The sequence below is a fragment of the Pongo pygmaeus genome, chromosome 11 (genome assembly GCF_028885625.2).
Source record: "Pongo pygmaeus isolate AG05252 chromosome 11, NHGRI_mPonPyg2-v2.0_pri, whole genome shotgun sequence".
In the NCBI taxonomy this organism is placed as follows: domain Eukaryota; kingdom Metazoa; phylum Chordata; class Mammalia; order Primates; family Hominidae; genus Pongo; species Pongo pygmaeus.
Window position 1 is genome coordinate 122,932,409 of NC_072384.2, and position 17,728 is coordinate 122,950,136.

The window sequence follows — 17,728 nt, forward strand, 5'->3', positions numbered from 1 at the left end:
GGAGACGTTGCATCACGCAGTTTGGAAAGAACTTGGGAATTTTCCCTGGGGGGCTCGCTGTTATTTACTGGGAACTAGTCTTCCAGGAAGGTGGGAGTACGTGGCTGGCTGTGGGGAGCTGGCGTGCGAGGAAATCCGACTTCACCTTGGGCTCAGAGTTGCAAGGACGGTCACCGTGGGATCAGCCTGAGCCCGAAAGGATGGACTAATGGGAGCGGCCGCAGGTGCACGCGCGCTCGGCCGCTCCCATTAGTGTCACGTCTGCCGGGGGGAAAAGGTAGGGTGGGGGGGTTAGGGGCACCGGGAGAAGAGAGGCGCAGTTCGGACATCGGCACTCCTCCGCCCGGTTACAGGCGGTCCTGCCCCCGTGGCCGCCCGGAGCCGCCCAAGCCCTCCCAGACGGAGAGAAAGGAGGACGCGTTGCGCAAGGTGGAGGCAGACACCTGGGCGGGCGCTAGGACCCGGGCGGCGCACCTGTTGGCTGGACCCGGGGCCCCGCCCGCCCGGCCTCCGCCCCGAGTGCGGGACCGGCGGGGGCGAGGCGGGAGTGGCGGTGCCAGCGGAGGGCACCGGCCCGGCGTGGCAGCGGCGGCGGAGCGCGGCCCCGGGCACACCATGGCAGAGCTGCTGCGGAGCCTGCAGGATTCCCAGCTTGTCGCCCGCTTCCAGCGCCGCTGCGGGCTCTTCCCCGCTCCGGATGAAGGCCCCCGGGAGAACGGCGCGGACCCCAGGGAGCGCGCGGCGCGAGTCCCCGGGGTCGAGCATCTCCCCGCAGCCAACGGCAAGGGCGGCGAGGCCCCGGCCAACGGGCTGCGCAGAGCCGCGGCGCCGGAGGTAACCATGGGCAGGTGTTCGCCGGGGACGGGGAGGGGGCGGCTGCGGACGTGCGGGTCCCGGCGACTCCGCCACGCGGGGCCGGCCAGGCCGAGAGGGCGCCGTCCCCGTCAGTGACCCAGCTCCCGCCGCTGCGAGCGGACGGGGAGGCCTGGCCTTCCAGTAACCAGGATGCCACCCTCCAACGCTGCCAGGGGCAACCGGGTCTATTGAGATATCCCCAGACGCTTTCAATGCAGTCCATTTAGAGACTTCCCACTTTCAAAAGTAGTTAAATTCACGTAGATGCCAGCAAATATGTAAGAGTTACGTAATGGAACGGAGGAGCGGGGATGTCCTTGGCACTTCCCTGGGGAGACGTTCTTAGACTCCCCCCACCCCCGTATTCTTGCATTTCCGCCCATCCCCCTTCCCTGATCCGCACAAATGCGGGTGCAGCCGGACTCAGCGCGCTCCTCACCGCGCTGCACCGCCAGCTCTGGGTCCAGAACTTGGGGCTCACACAGCTCCTAGAGAGATTTACAACCTCCCTGCACTACCCCCGGCGATGATGTCTTAACAGTACCTCCCGCTTGCCCTCCCCCAGAGTCTGGGGGTCCCTCCTGCCTGGTGGGTCTTTTATGGACCGACACCAGTGACTTCTAACAGATGCTTCTGGGAGGGAAGCTCGCTACGCTCCCGCTAGGTGTTCAGAGCGTGGTTATACAACCCACTGCGGCTTGGGGGGAACCAGCGTGCGTCGTCGTCGCAGTGCACAGGGACTTCAGGCAGGAGGGACCAGACGGGCTGCACTCGGCTTCTGGGGACGCATGTCTACCGGGAGCACTGGCAGCACCTGCCCTTTCCCTCGGCAAAGTCAAAAGTGTGGCGCAGGAGAACAGAAGTAAACGTATGAATAATTCGAATTCCTTGTACACAGCCACATTTTGTTCTTCCTAGAAGGTTTTGGTGAAAGAAAGGTGGCCTTTATTTAGCGTATACATTTCTAGATGTAGTAACTGAGGAATTACGAAGAACCTGGCTTCTGTGTGGAATGGAATGTTATAGGCATTGGATTACAGAATTTGTTTGGGAGGGTGAGGGTGGTTGTGTGTTCCACTCCAGAGAAATCCCCCTCTGTATTTTTTCCTCTTTATTGTTCCTTCTTTATCCATGTGACATTCTGGTAACCTATAGATGAGTATGAGAACCCCTCTTTTTTCTCTTGCCTTGTCTTAAAAACGGGGCAGAGCAGGGGAGATAATAAATCAGCTGGGCGTGGTGGTGCGGCCTGCAGTTCCAGCTACTCGGGAGGCTAAGGCAGGAGAATAGCTTGAGGCAGAGGTTGCAGTGAGCCAAGATCATGCCACTGCACTCCAGCCAGGGCGACAGAGCAAGACTCTGTCTCAAAAAAAAAAAAAAAAAAAAAAAAAAAAAAAAAAAAAAAGACCAAAACAAACAAACAAAAAAAAGCAGTCCCATGGCTGAAACGTGCGGTGACATATTCAGTGTACACACTGTTTACACCCACAGGTAGACACGTGAGTTGCTTTCTGTTGCTCTCTTCACAGGCTTCTACCCTGTTTCTCTAATTCAGGAAGCTGAAAAAGAGTGAATTGTTCCACCAGTACTTCTCAAACTGTTTTAAACATCACCGCTGGTAACTTAACTTTAAACTCCAGAGTTGGATCCTCTTGACCTTTAAAAGCAAGATAAGCAGATTTCTTACACAGTGTTATCTTCTTACTGCTTGACAATCCTAGGTCTTCAGTGAGTGAAATTGTGGGGCTTTCCCCACACCCACCCAGCCAACACAGGACTTCTGCTCACAGATCATGTAAAAGCAAGAAAGCTGAATGCCCAAGATAAGAAATCATTGTGTTGGTATATAATGGGGGAAATCATAAACTTGAGAGTGCTTGATAAATGAAAGGTTAATTAATGTTTTTACAGGTGGGTTGGTTTCAAATGACTTGGGAAGATTAATCCTTTACATACACACATTGAGTCCCCCTCTCAAAAATGATCTCATATCTGCACTCGGGTAATTTACAGGACTTTAAAGGGGCAGTTGTGAAAAGTGTGCTGCCCTCTCTGCAGGCCTTTGTACAGGCCTTGGCCTGCCTGAGCTGCCTGTCTTTTCTCTAAATATCCTCCCCACTCATCCTTCTATTTCCAAAGGTCAGTTCCTCCATGGGTGCCTTCTCTGACCTTCCAGCCTAGCTCCCCCTGCTATAGTTTTTCTTTGCTTTCTGCGTTTCTTCATTACAGCATTTATCACATTGTTTAAATGTGCCTTTGTGTGGATATCTGATTATTCCCAGCCCCTCCAGAGGATGATAAACTCTAAGAATGCAGGCAACTTGTCTGTTATGGTCCTTATTTTTTTCTCATAGCCTGGCACATAGGAGGAGCTAGTGACTTTTGTGAATACATGCGTGTAGATTGCAGTATAAAATTATAGTTTTAAACTTTTTTTTTTAAGAGACAGGGTCTTGCTGTGTCACCCAAGGTGGAGCGCAGTGGCACATTCATAAGTCACTGCATCTTCCACATCCTGGGCTCCTGCAGTTCTCCTGCCTCAGCCTCCAGTGTAGCTAAGACTATGGATGCATGCCATCATCTGGTTTGTTGTTGTTGTTGTTGTTGTTGTTGTTGTTGTAGAGACAGGGTCTCACTATGTTGCCAAGACTAGTCTTAAACTCTTGACCTCAAGTGATCCTTCTGCCTCACCCTTGCAGAGTGCTGAAATTATAGATGTCAGTCACCGTGACTGGCGATGTTTTGTTTTTCTTTAAAAAAAAAAATGAATCAATGTTGAAAATCAAGTGATTTTTCCGCATAGCCTAGAAGGTAGCACCAGGACATTGATTTAAGACCCTTCAAACAATAGAGAAGTTTTCTTCTTCATTTGAGTGACTTTAGATCTTAATGAATCTAATTTACCTTCCCACCTTTCACATTGTCTAAATTTGTTTTAATTTTGAAACAGGACAAGTGTTTCCTGTTTTCAAGTGACTAAAAGTTTCCTCTACAAGTTCTCATTACACCACAGGCTGCTAGCTTAAAAATTAACTGCATCTTTTACAAACCAGGAGTGGGCTTGGCTTGTACAAGCCTGTCATTGAATAAATTGGACTGGGCCTTAGAAATTGCCCAGTAGTCATGAATTTCACAGAAAGTATGAGTCCTGAAGGGTTAGGAGATTTATTGAGGACTTCCAGGATATCCACACAGTCAGGGGAAGTCAGATCTTTTGACTCCCGAGTCTAAACTTCTTTCCTCTGTGCAGAGTCCAGGGAAAATGCCAGGGCCTCACTGTATCTGATTCACTGAGGTGTGTCCTGTTGGTACCGGCTGGGGCAGGGTGGAGATCATGCGGAAAGAGGTGGTATTGCTTTCAGTTTGCGAGGGTATCTGACTTGCAACAGTAACTGTAGGAAGCCATTTTTGGTTATTGCTTTGGGAGGCACTGCCCTGAGCAAAACGCAGGATCCTAGGACTGGGCCAGGAAGGTAAAGCTGTGATGAGAATTTCATTTATTTGTCCTGGGGTAAAGCCAGCCTCGTATATAATGGTATTTTGATTTCTAACATTTTTGCTTACTCAATACAGTTGTATTTAGTTAGACTCTGCAGTGCCTTCCTCAGCATTACATTAGACTAAGGATCATCTTTTCTAATATCCCTGTGTCCAGTACTTTTTGATAACTGCTCAGACATAGTTCTCACATTGACTTAGGGAGAGGTTCAAAGATAAGTTGTTTCTAGAAATCTTAGACTCCTAGTTTCCCTCTTGAAACATCTGAGGCTCTAAATCGGTTAATCTACGAAACCTTGATTTCACTGGTGTGCTAAAGTACAAACACTACATCCTGGAAACCAGGAGACCGGGATCTAGTTTTACCTTCATGTCATTTTGGACTTCTCTGAACCTCGGTTGTCCCATCTGCAAAATCAGCAGAGTGGGAAAAACAAACAAACAAACAAACAAACATGGTTTTCTTTTCTTTTTTTTTTTTTTTGAGACAGAGTCTCACCCTGTCACCCAGGCTGGAGTACAGTGGCTCTATCTCAGCTCACTGCAACCTCTGCCTCCTGGATTCAAACGATTCTCCTGCCTCAGCCTCCCAAGTAGCTGGGATTACAGGCATGCACTACCATGTCCAGCTGATTTTTGTATTTTTAGTAGAGATCGGGTTTTGCCATGTTGGCCAGGCTGGTCATGAACTCCTGACCTTAGGTGATGTGCCCGCCTTGGCCTCCCAAAGTGCTGGGATTAGAGGCCACCTCCCAAAGTGCTGGGATTACGGGCTGGGATTACCGCACCTGGCCAAGAACCATGGTTTTCTAACCATGGCTGTACAGTATGGTCACTTAGAGAAGCTTTCAAAACAAAACAAACATAAACCAATGTCCAAGATCCAGGTTAGAAGAGGGGTCCAGAGAAGCTGGCCAACAAAGTTGGGAAGCTCTGAGTTCTCTTCTCCTGGGACCCACCACCCTTAGTATATTCAGTAGGAGGGTGGTGATGGCTGCAGGCAGTGGTCATGGCAGCTGTGACATTTTGGCTTCACCATAACTAAACTGGCCAACAGCTCAGACTGCAAGTTTTTATTATCCTTTATTGGATGCTTACGTCTGAAATGACAAAATGAGATAGTTCGAAAGAATACATTCGGTCTTTTTTTCTAGTTACAGATATCATCATTGTTCACAGGAGAAAACTTGGAAACACACGAAGAGAAAGTTAAATTCGTGCCTGTTATATCACCGCCCATTGCTAATCACTTAGTAAATGTTCAGCCCAATTTTTAGTGGCCGCATGTTCCTCCACAGGATGGATATACTGTAATTTAGTCAGCTAGATGCTGTGCCTTTGGGTTGTTTCCAGTTTTTGCATTAAAAATGATAACATCTTTGTACAAGTATCTCTCCACCTGTCTTTGATTATCTTCTAAATAAAATGTCCAGACTTGAAATTGCTGAGTGAAAAAAAATGCATATATTATTGCTCTTAATAGCTACTACCAAATTGCCCCACAGGAAGGGTCTACTAGGGCAAACCACTACAAGGGCAGGTTTTCTCACACACTCACCAATGTTAGGTATTAATACTCTCTTTAATCTTGGAGAAAATAAACCACTTTGGCTTCTATCTCACCTTTGCTTTCTTCATTTCCAATCAACATCTATTGATCACTACCATGTTTCTGGGACAGTCCTCAGACTTAGAGACATAAAGATCAATATAATTTAGTTTCTTCCCTGTGAAAGCCCAAATGAAAGGGTGCAGTGCAAAAAAAAAAAAAAATGCTAGAATAGAATGATGAATGCGATGACAGGGAGACAGTAGCAGGAGTAACTCACCTTCCCAGGGGAGCACATGAAGTCTTGAGTTGGGGCTTAAAGAGTGGGTAGGAATCAAACAGGCAAAAATGGGAGAAGCTCTTTCTTTACCTGGATTCTCATGTGCTGGAACATAAAGACACATGTCATTTTTGGTGAATGATGACAAGTTCAGCTTGGATATCATCAGAGTGTCAGCAGGAAATAGTTGGTCTACTTAAAAAGGGTGATTGAAACCCTTAAAAATAGTTAAAATGGTACATTTTTTGTATATTTTACCTTAATTTTCTTAAAGAACATAGGCTGTATTCCACCTTTAGGGAAGGAAGCATAGCTCTCTATTTCTTTTCTTTTTGTCTTTTTTTTAAAAAATAGAGACAGGGTCTCATTATGTTGTCCAGGCTAGTCTCGAACTTCTGGGCTCAAGCGATCCTCCTGCCTTGGCCTCCCAAAGTGCTGGGATTGCAGGCATCAGCCACCACACCCAGCCTCCCTATTTCTTAAACATGGGCTGCACATAGTGACTTCCTTCCAAAGAGTGCAATATGGAAAGAGAAGGGGGAAAAAAGTAATTTTACAATGTAGAAACTTGACAGACACTCCCTTGGCCAGATGATCAAGGTCAACATCACCAGTGGTAAGTCATGTCGACATCATGTTCTCTTGATGCATATTAAAATTATGTATTCTTGTTACATGTTGAGGGACATTCTGCAAAATACCTGACCAGTACTCTTCAAAACTGTCAAGGTCATCAGAAACAAGGAAATTCTGAGAAGCTGTCACAACTCAAGAGGAGTCTAAGGAGGCATGACTAAATGTAATATAGTATCCTGGATGAGGTCATGGAACAGAAAAAAAAAATTAGGTAAAAAATAAGGAAGCCTGTGTAAAGTATGGACTTCAGTTAATAATAATGTATCAATATTGTAACAAATGTATCATACCAACATAAGATGTTAATCATAGGGGTAACTGGCTACAGAGCATAAGAAAGGCTGGGAGTATATGGGAATTGTGTATTATCTTTTCAATCTTTTTATAAATTTAAAACTTTTCTTTAAAAAAAAAATCTATTTAGGCCAGGCATGGTGGCTCTCTTGAGGCCAGGAGTTGTAATCACAGCATTTCGGGAGGCCAAGGAAGTCGGATCACTTGAGGTCAGGAGTTCAAGACCAGCCTAGCCAACATGGTGAAACCCTGTCTCTACCAAAACATATGAAAATTAGCCAGGTGTGGTGGCACACGTCTGATGTACCAGCTACTTGGGAAGCTGAGGCATGAGAATTGCTTGAACCCGGGAGTTAGAGGTTGCAGTGAGCCAAGATCATGCCACTGCACTCCAGTCTAGGTGGCAGAGGAGACCTTGCCCCCCTGCCGCTCGAAGTCTAATTAAAAATTTTACAAGGTGGGGGTAATTGAAGGACTATTTACAAAGATGTGGGCAGGGTTGGAAGAAAACCAACATAGGAGGATGAAGCATCTTGGAGCAAGCAACTTCAGCCTAAAAAAGCAAGAACAGGGAATAGGGTTCGGGTAACCCCAGACCCACTGAGAGCTTAGATGGCAGAGGGAATCCCCTGACCAGAGCTGAGGCCCTTAGTAAAGAAAGTCAGCCACAGCCAGGCAGGAAGAGGTTGAGGGGTGGGGATCAGATCTCAAGCTCATTCTCCATATGCCCTCTTTCTCATATCCTACCAGTGCCCCCCCTTTAACCAAATTTAGCTCATAGTCAGGGAGCTTGGGAGCTGGCTGAAGCAGTCCATCAAGGTCAGCCTCCCTGGAGAAAGGCAGAGAGTGGACCAGAGAGGAGAAATGGAATCCACCCAGTGCAGGTTGCATGAAGAAATTGGTGTGATAATACAGTTGCAGTTTTGGGCTGCAGCCAGAGTTTTAGGCTGAAGCCTTAATGTGGCTTACTGCAGAATTTGGACTTTATCCTATAGACAAGAAGATAGCAGTCAATTTCATCCCGTGTGCCAAATCAGAATTGGCAACTGAGAGCACTGTGTTAAGAAGGGATCTCAGGGTCTCTCTGTGCAGGATTGATGGGGGTTCCTGTGTGAGTATGGAGGGAGCCCAGTGGTGAAGTCTTTTAAGAAACAGTGATGTTAGATTCAAGCAGCAACAAATGCAGGACTCACATGAAATCAAACCTTAATGTCTGTTTTGGGTTCTTCCTGATACTTCTATTGTCACTCTCACCCACAGGTGCTTTAGGAGGAAAAAGCACAAATGGTTTCTTAAGACAGAGGTTGCCATGTTTTGAATCATAGGATCCCATCATTATGACTACAAGCTGATTGAGCCAGGGCTCAGCCCTGGAGTGAAAGGCAGCCTTCTATAGGCTGGTCAGCATTTTATGACATGGGTTGGCATGGGGACATCATCCAATTAAGATCATGCATGTTGTGTAGTGACTCACAGACTCAATCGAATTGCTCCCTCAGCAAGTCTGAATGCAAGACCCAGACATAAATGTTAGAGTTCTGACAAACCTCAGAGAAAAGAGGGAGGTTGTAAAGAAACAGAAGCCTCAAGACACAGGAAACAATAGGAACTCAGAAGCCAGAAGTGGAGGGGGGAATGAAAAGTCTGTAGAAAAGATAGGCCAGACACGGTGGCTCATGCCTGTAATCCCAGCACTTTGGGAGGCCAAGGCCGGTGGATCACCTGAGGTCGGGAGTTCGAGGCCAGACTGACCAACATGGAGAAACCCTATCTCTACTAAAAATACAAACTTAGCTGGGCAAGGTGGCACATGCCTGTAATCCCAGCTACTCGGGAGGCTGAGGCAGGAGAATCGCTTGAACCCAGGAAGCAGAGGTTGCGGTGAGCCAAAATCATGCCTTTGCACTCCAGCCTGGGCAACAAAAGCGAAACTCTGAAAAAGAAAGAAAGAGAGAAAGAGAGACAGAGAGAGAGAGAAAGAAAGAAAGAGAAAGAAAGGAAGGAAGGAAGGAAGGAAGGAAGGAAGAAAGAGAGAGAGAGAAAGAGAGAGGGAGAGAGGGAAGGGAGAGGAGGGGAAGGAAGGGGAGGAGAGGGGACGGGCAAAGCCAAACAAAGCAGAGAAAAAATTCTGAATGGAAAAAGAAGCTAAGACTTGAGTATGGCAGATTCCACTGAGCATGAGAAGCTAGAAGAACTGTTGTGTTTCAGGATAGAGTGGCTCAGAGAGGACCTTAGGAAAGAAGCTGGCTGTGTGGCTGCTGCAGTTTTCTTAGTTCTTAAGGAATTATATTATAAACCCCTCTCAGTGGAGGGAGCCTGTGGGGATCTCCCAGTGCAACCAGAATGTGCTGATCCCTACTACTTTGAAGGATTTGCACATAATTGCAAGTAGGTGATTATTTCTCTCACTGTAGTTGGGAATGGTGGTTGGTGAGGAAGAACAATGGGGAGAGGAAGTTAGATCCCTCTGCTCACCTGTGTACCCTCAGGGCCTGTAGCAGCCAGGTACTTAATCCTACCTGGTGAATGGAAGCTTGAAGGGTATGCTAAACTCACCTTTGTCTGACTTGGCAGAAATTTGATCACCTGCCCTTTCCTCTCACAACAGAGGTAACTTATCCCTGGACACTTGGTCTGGCTGTGTCTTCTTGTAGCTTGATGATTTTTTTTTTCCCCGTGTTGGCTCCTTCCTTTTATCCAGGAAACTGATAGAGGGTTTTGATTAATGAATAACTTTTTAATTGCTTTGCTTTCTTCTGATGGATGCCATGAAGGGAGGTATTGCTAAAAAGTTAGTTGACGGTGAAACGTCTGACAAGTTTAAAAATGTATTTCAATTACTATGTTTTAGGAAGGCTGTGGACAGTGGGCCTGGTGTGATTTTAACTTTTTTGACTTCTAATTAAGATGTCAAGACATTTGCATTTTTCAAAAAGCACTTTCACTTCCTCTTGTTACAGTTTTCGTTAATGATTAAGTTCTCTGTGGTCCCGATAAGAATTATATCCTGAACAAAGGCATTCTTGCATTTTATCTAGCAGGAGATTTTCTTGTGAGAAAATACTGTCACAGTTTCCAGGCAACGCATCAAGAGTGTTCCTGTCTATATTAGGAATCTATGAAAATACTAAAATTTGGGGCATCCGCAGGTCTTTATTATTCTCCTTGCCTGGTGAGATACATTCCATATACTGAGAAACTGAAGCATTGAAAAATCAAGGCCAGACTGTGACTTGTATTTTTTGATTAATTAATTTTTAATTTTATAATTGACACATAATAATTGTATATGTTTATGGGGCACAGCGCAATATCTCAGTGCGTATGTGTGTGACTCATGTTTTTTGTCCCCTCAATCTTGCTTCAAGCACAACAAAACGTTCCTGAGGCTTGGGCCAGAGCGGATGAAAAGGGAAGGCACCAACCACCTAAGATCTTGAAGGCAAGGCTTGGGAGTCTTGGGAAAGGGGGCAGTGGTTTCCCTCAACCATTTTAAATACTATTCTCTCCTCCCTCAAATGCTTATTGGCAGTGCTATACCTCTATTGTTTAATGAAAAAACAAAACACATGATTCATTGTTACTTTGTTTATTTGGTAAATGCCTTCATAAGAAATGGCCTTTCTGTCATCTCAGGGTATGTTTTGATTTGTCCAAATGGCAAAAATGTTGTTTCCATAAAATTTTATGAAAAACTGCCCATCAAAGCAAAGATTCCTGTGGGTAGGAGAAAGAGGTGTGGTGGTGAATGCACAGGCTCCTGGGCTAATGTGTCGGCAGCTATAAAAGACCAGGCCTTAATTGGTAGAGAAAGTGCTTAGGTGAAAGATAATTAAAGGGTGGTTGTGAAATAGAACATCAAATATTTTGTTTAAAGCTTGACAAATGGAAGGAGCCTCTGTTAGAAGTTGGTTTGTATATTAGGGTTCTCTAGAGGGACAGACCTAACAGAATGGAGATATATATATATATATATATATATATGGAGTTTATTTAGTATTAACTCACACAATCACGAGATCCCACAATAGGCCTTCTGCAGGCTGAGGAGCAAGAAGAGCCAGTCTGAGTTCCAAAACTGAAGAACTTGGAGTCTAATGTTTGAGGGCAGGAAGCATCTGGCACGGGAGAAGATGTAGGCTGTGAGGTTAAGCCAGTCTCTCTTTTTACATTTTTCTGCCTGCTTATATTCTAGCTGAGGTGGCAGCTGATTAGATTGTGCCCACTCAGATTAAGAGTGAGTCTGCCTTTCCCAGCCCACTGACTCAAATGTTAATCTCCTTTGGCAACACCCTCATAGACACACCCAGGATCAATACTTTGTATCCTTCAATCCAATCAAGTTGACACTCAGTATTAACCATCACAAGTCCACCCTTTGTCAACTTGAACCCATGTACATCTCCTGAGATCATATGTAATCTTCATATACAGACAACAATAAGGTTATAATTATGTCTAACGTAATACAACTATCCTTCATACAACAGGAAACTCACCACGCCCCAACGCAAGTACTATTACGTAAAGTTAACATACTTAAATGCTGATGTGAGTCAATAAATCTTATGTCACATGATAAAGGAGAAAGGAAATAAAATGAAGGTATTTTCTTAGTACAAGTGTATACATGCACATACATGTTTTAACAAAAGAATAAGGAAATACTCATGACAATTACAGTCCTGGTTTCTGTAGCTGGTCACGTGGTCGTAGCTGGTATTGATGACTACCTTCTACTACCCATTCCCTTTGCCTTCAGCAAGCACTTCAGCAGGTCGTGGTTTTTTTCCTCGTAGAGTGATCCAAACCTTCATTCCTGAAGGGTCTGGGTCATTTGTAGTCTTGCCTGGATTGGGCTGTTGTAGTTTCCCATTGACCTTAATCACAGGGCATGGTAATACTAAGAGATGCCCTAATGGATCTTCTGTATTCCATGCATCCTCTTCTTAACTCTGTTGTGAAGTATCATCTTGATAGTCTGGGTCAGTCACCCCAGGCAACACTGTAACTCCTTTCTTAGCCTGTTGACTTCAAGGTAGGAGGAGCCCAAAGTGTCCAGATGGCAACCTTAACTTCCAGTTTAATGGGATTGTCGTTGTGCCTCCTGGTGGCAGCGTTCCCCACTCTGGAACTAAGACCTCTAGGCCAGCAGAACATAATGTCCCAGGAAGAGGAAGCAAAAATTTTGCTAGTGAATCCCTAGGGGTGATGGTGAGTTGTGCTACTTCTACTTCTACCCCTTGATTCCTGGACCCTTGAATCTTGACTATGGGAGAAATAGTACCATATATTGGATGCTGATTTAGAGCATACACGGCCTTCTGGAGAACTTTGCCCCAGCCCTGCAAAGTATTGTCACCTAGTTGACATTGTAATTGTGACTTCAAAAGGCCATACCACCATTCTGTCAATCCAGGTGCTTCAAGATGGGGAACATGGTACGACCAATGAATTCCATGAGCATGAGCCCACTGCCATACTTCTTTACCTGTAAAGTGAGTGCCTTGGTCAGAGGCAATGCTGTGTGGGATACTATGATGGTAGATAAGGCATTCCATGAGTCCATGGATGGTAGTCTTGGCAGAACACTGCATGCAGGATAGGCAAACTGATATCCGGAGTAAGTGTCTATTCCAGTGAGGACAAACCTCTGCCCTTTCCGTGACAGAAGAGGTCCAATATAATCAACCTGCCACCAGGTAGCTGGCTGATCACCCCACGGAATGGTGCCATATCGAGGGCTCAGTGTTGGTCTCTGCTGCTGGCAAATTGGGCATTCAGCAGTGGCCGTAGACAGGTCAGCCTTGGTGAGTGGAAGTCCATGTTCCTGGGCCCATGCGTAACCTCCATCCCTGCTACCATGGCCACTTTGTTCATGGGCCCATTGGGTGATGACAGGGGTGGCTGGGGAAAGAGGCTGGGTGGTGTCCACAAAATGGGTCATCCTAGCCACTTGATTATTAAAATCCTCCTTTGCTGAGGCCACCCATTGGTGAGCACTCACATGGGATACAAATGTCTTCACAATTTTTGGCCACTCAGAGAGGTCCATCCACATACCTCTTCCCCAAATGTCTTTGTCACCAATTTTCCAATCCTGCTTCTTTCAGGTCTGTGACCATCCAGCCAAACCATTGGCTACAGCCCATGAGTCAGTATATAATTGCACATCTGGCCACTTCTTCCTTGCAAAGTGCACAACCGGTGCACTTCTTGAAGTTCTCCCCACTGGGAAGATTTCCCTTCACCACTGTCCTTCAGGGATGTCCTAGAAAGGGGCTGTAGTGCTGCAGCTGTCCACTTTCAGGGGGTGCCTGCCTATCATGCAGAACCATCTGTGAACCAGGCCCTAGTCTTCTCTTCCTCTGTCAACTGATCATAGGGAACTCCCCATGTGGCCGTCGGTGCAGGCTGGGGGAGAGAAGGTAAAGTGGCGGGAGTGGAGACTATGGGCATTTGAGCCATTTCCTCATGTAACTTACTTGTGCCTTCAGGACCTGCTCTAGCCCGATCACATATATACCACTTCCATTTGATGATGGAATGCTGCTGTGCACAACCCACTTTATGGCTAGATGGGTCAGAAAGCACCCAGTTCATGACAGGCAGTTCAGGTCTCATGGTGACTTGATAACCCATAGTCAAATCTTCAGTTTCCACCGAAGCCTAGTAACAGGCCAAGAGCTGTCTCTAAAAAGGAGAGTAGTTATCTGCAGAAGATGGTAGGGTCTTGCTCCAAAATCCTGGAGACTCCCACTGTGATTCACCTATGGGGGTCCTACCAAAGTCTCCAAATAGCATCCCTATCTGCCACTGACACCTCAAGCACCATTGGATCTGCTGGGTCATATGGCCCAAGTGGCAGAGCAGCTTTCACAGCAGCCTGGACCTATTGCAGAGCCTTCTTCTGTTCTGGACCCCACTCAAAACTGGCAGCTTTTTAGGTCAGTCGATAAATGGGCTGGAGTAACACACCCAAATGAGGGATATGTTGCCTCCAAAATCCAAATAGGCCCACTAGGCATTGTGCCTCTTTCTTGATTGTAGGAGGGGCCAAATGCAGCAACTTATTCTTCACCTTAGAAGAAACATCTTGACAGGCCCCACACCACTGGACCCCTAGACATTTTACTGAGGTAAAAGTTCCCTGAGTTTTAGTTGGGTTTGTTTCCCATCCTCTGGCATGCAACTGTCTCACCAATAAGTCCAGTGTGTTTGCTAGTTCTTGCTCACTGGATCCAATCAGCATAATGTCATCCATGTAATGGACCAGTGTGATATCTTGCAAAAGTGAAAAGCGATCAAAGTCTCCCCAAATAAGATTATGACACAAAGCTGGAGACTTGATATACCCCTGAGGTAGGAGAGTAAAGGTATGTTGCTGGCTTTGCCAGCTGAAGGCAAGTTGCTTCTGGTGGGCCTTATGGACAGGAATGGAGAAAAAGTCATTTGCCAAGTCAATGGTTGCATACCAGGTACCAGGAGATGTGTTAATTTGCTCAAGCAATGAAACCACGTCTGGTACAGCAACTGCAATTGCAGTCACCACTTGATTAATCTTACGATAACCCACTGTCATTCTCCAAGATCCATCTGTCTTCTGCACAGGCCAAAGGGGAGAGTTAAACGGGAATGTGGTGGGAATCTCCAACCCTGTGTCTTTCGAGTCCTTGATGGTGGCGCTAATCTCCGCAGTTCCTCCGGGGATGCAATATTGGTTTTGATTTACTATTTTTCTAGGTAGATGTAGCTTTAATGGTTTCCATTTGGCCTTTCCCACCATAATAGCCCTTACCCTACCAGTCAGGGAGCCAATGGGAGGGATTCTGCCAGCTGCTACATATGTCTATGCCAATTATGCATTCTGGCACTGGGGAAATAAACACAGGATGAGTACCCATGGTAAGTTGGACCTGAGCTAAAACTCTATTAATTACCTGACCTCCATAAGCCCCTACTTTAACTGGAGGACCACAGTGACATTTTGGGCCCCCTGAAATCAACATCAGCTCAGAGCCAGCATCCAGTAGTCCCTGAAATGTCTGATCATTTCCTTTTCCCCAGTGCACAGTTACCCTGGTGAAAGGCCAGAGGTCTCCTTGGGGAAGGATGGGAGAAAGATTCACTGCATAAATTGTCAGTAATGTAATGGGGCCCTTCCTCAAGGGGACCTGGCCTCCCCTTTATTCAAGGGGTTCTGGGTCTGTAAACTGGCTCAAGTCTGGAAATTGATTAACAGGCCATGATTTTCTACTAAAAATACAAAAATTAGACAAGTGTGGTGGCATGCACCTGTAACCCCAGCTACTTGGGAGGCTGAGGCACGAGAATCACTTGAACCCGGGAGGCAGACGTTGCAGTGAACTGAGATCACACCATTGCACTCCAGCCTGGGCAACAGAGCAAAACTCTATCTCCAAAAAAAAAGGAAACAACCAAAACGTTCCTCAGGAGATAAATTGTTAAATCAACTGCCATGACACATCCATGTCATAGAATACTGCTCAGCAGTAAAAAGGAATGAACAATTGATACACATGACAACTTAGATGTATCTCACGGGCAGTAACAAGCCAATTTCAAAAGATCAAGTTCTGTAGAATTCCATGTATGTAACGTTCTTGAAATGGGAAAATTATAAAGATGATAAACAAATTAGTAGTCGCTAAGTGTAAGAAAGGAAGGATTGCTATAAAGGGGTAGTCTGAGGGAGATCTTTGTGGTGATGGAATGTTTTGTCTTGATTGCACAAGTCTGCACTTGATAAAATGGCTCTACACATGTGCCAAGGTCATATTCCTGGTCTTGCTGTTGGGTATAATTATGTAAGAAGGAAGCATTGGAAGGAAATGGTGAAGGGTATATGGGACAACTCTCTACTACCTTTGCAACTGCCTGTGAATCTATGATTATTTCAAAATAAAGTTAAAAAATCAATACTGCCTTATAAAAACTGGTTCTGCCATTTTTCTCACAACTTTTACTACAGGCATTATTTGTACTTTCTGCACAAGGAAATGTAGAATAGCATTTGGGAGAAGGTGGCTTCTGAGCCTGCCGTGCTGCTGTTTCCAGAGCTTCAGGGCTTGGCTGTCAACCTTCTGCTCACTGACTGCTGCTATGTGCCAAGGAGAGCACAGAGAAGTGTTTGAGTGTCAGAAAAGCACATTTGTCCTTAATTTTATTTTGACAGACTTGTTTTATAGCCTTGTGTTTTGTGTGTTTTTGTTTTTGTTTTTTCTGAGACAGAATCTCACTCTGTTGCCCAGGCTGGAGTGCAGGGTGCAACCTCAGCTCACTACAACCTCCGCCTCCTGGGTTCAAGTGATTCTCCTGCCTTAGCCTCCCGAGTAGCTGGGACTCCAGGCGCCCGCCACCACACCCAGCTAATTTTTGTATTTTTAGGAGAGATAGGGTTTCACCATATTGGTCAGGCTGGTCTCAAACTCCTGACCTTGTGATCTGCCCGCCTCAGCCTCCCAAAGTGCTGGGATTACAGGCATGAGCCACCACACCCGGCTGTTTTTTGTGTTCTAAAATACTGTTTTTTAACATTTTGTTAAGCTACTTTAAACTGGTGTCGCAAGTAGATCAACTTTGCACATTAGGACGACTTCAGTCTCTCTTCCAGTTGTCTTTTTTTCCTCCTCAGTCTACAAACATACTTCAAGTCATTAATCTTTCTTCACCCACCGCAGAACATCAGCTTTCAGCCTAGCAGCGCTGGAATCTGATACTCTCTGCTTCCTTTAACCATGGAACATCTTAAAAGAGCCATCTGAGATCTACACTCCCTTCTACTTTTTCATGCCTGCTGCATGGCTTTAGCTGGTATAGTGTGAACTAAAAGAAAATAAAACCAGGGAAGTGTATTCAGCATAAGAGATCATTTTTGAGGGTTACTTTGTCCATGTGTAATTTCATTGAGAGTAGCTGTCTAATTTTAAATGAAAAGTTTTAAAATAGTTAATTCTCTTCTGATGTACATAACAAGTAGATTCCTCTGTATTTAAGATTCCTCTGTATATAAGAGAATTCCTCTGTATTCTCAATGGTGAGGCCTGGGGCTTTGGCAGGGAGGCTGACTCATGGTTCAGTGGCTTCTTTCCCTGGACTCAAGGTCAACAATAGCCGTTCCTCATGTGGTAGAGTCATTACATTCATTTAATAGTTAGATTTATGTTCTTCTCCCACAAGTAGTTTTCATCATCAGAAAGTATTTGTCAAATATCCAATTGCAAAAGGTTTGTTCAACTGTGTTCTGCAAAGGGAAAAATTTAATCACAATATCCAAAGGATATTATAAAAGTGATTAAAATTCCATATACTTCTAGACATGGAAACACATTCATGATCTATTGTTCAACCAGATAAAGTAGATTAAAAAGTAGAGTTTATAATATGAACTTTAAATGTACCCGTTTTAAAACTGTAAAGCATATATTTTAATATATTTTTTCGAAAGGATCTGGAGTGATGAACCAAATGTTTCCAGAGATTGTTCTTGGGCACAGAGGGTTTAAATGTCATTTTTATTTTCTTACTTGTAATTTTCTGTATACTCTGCATTGTTTACAATATGAAGGTAGGAATTTTATGTTTAGAAAAAATTA

General features: G+C 45.2%; 1 protein-coding gene across 1 annotated transcript in view; it reads left to right on the plus strand.

Moving 5' to 3' along the window:
• The first annotated feature begins 261 nt into the window (after window positions 1-261).
• SGPP2 (sphingosine-1-phosphate phosphatase 2) overlaps window positions 262-17,728 on the plus strand; it is a 142,063-nt gene continuing 124,596 nt past the window's right edge. Inside the window, exon 1 of the mRNA XM_054477323.2 lies at window positions 262-834. Coding sequence (XP_054333298.1) covers window positions 616-834 — 219 coding nt within the window. The 5' untranslated portion in view covers window positions 262-615. The remainder of the gene's footprint in view (window positions 835-17,728) is intronic.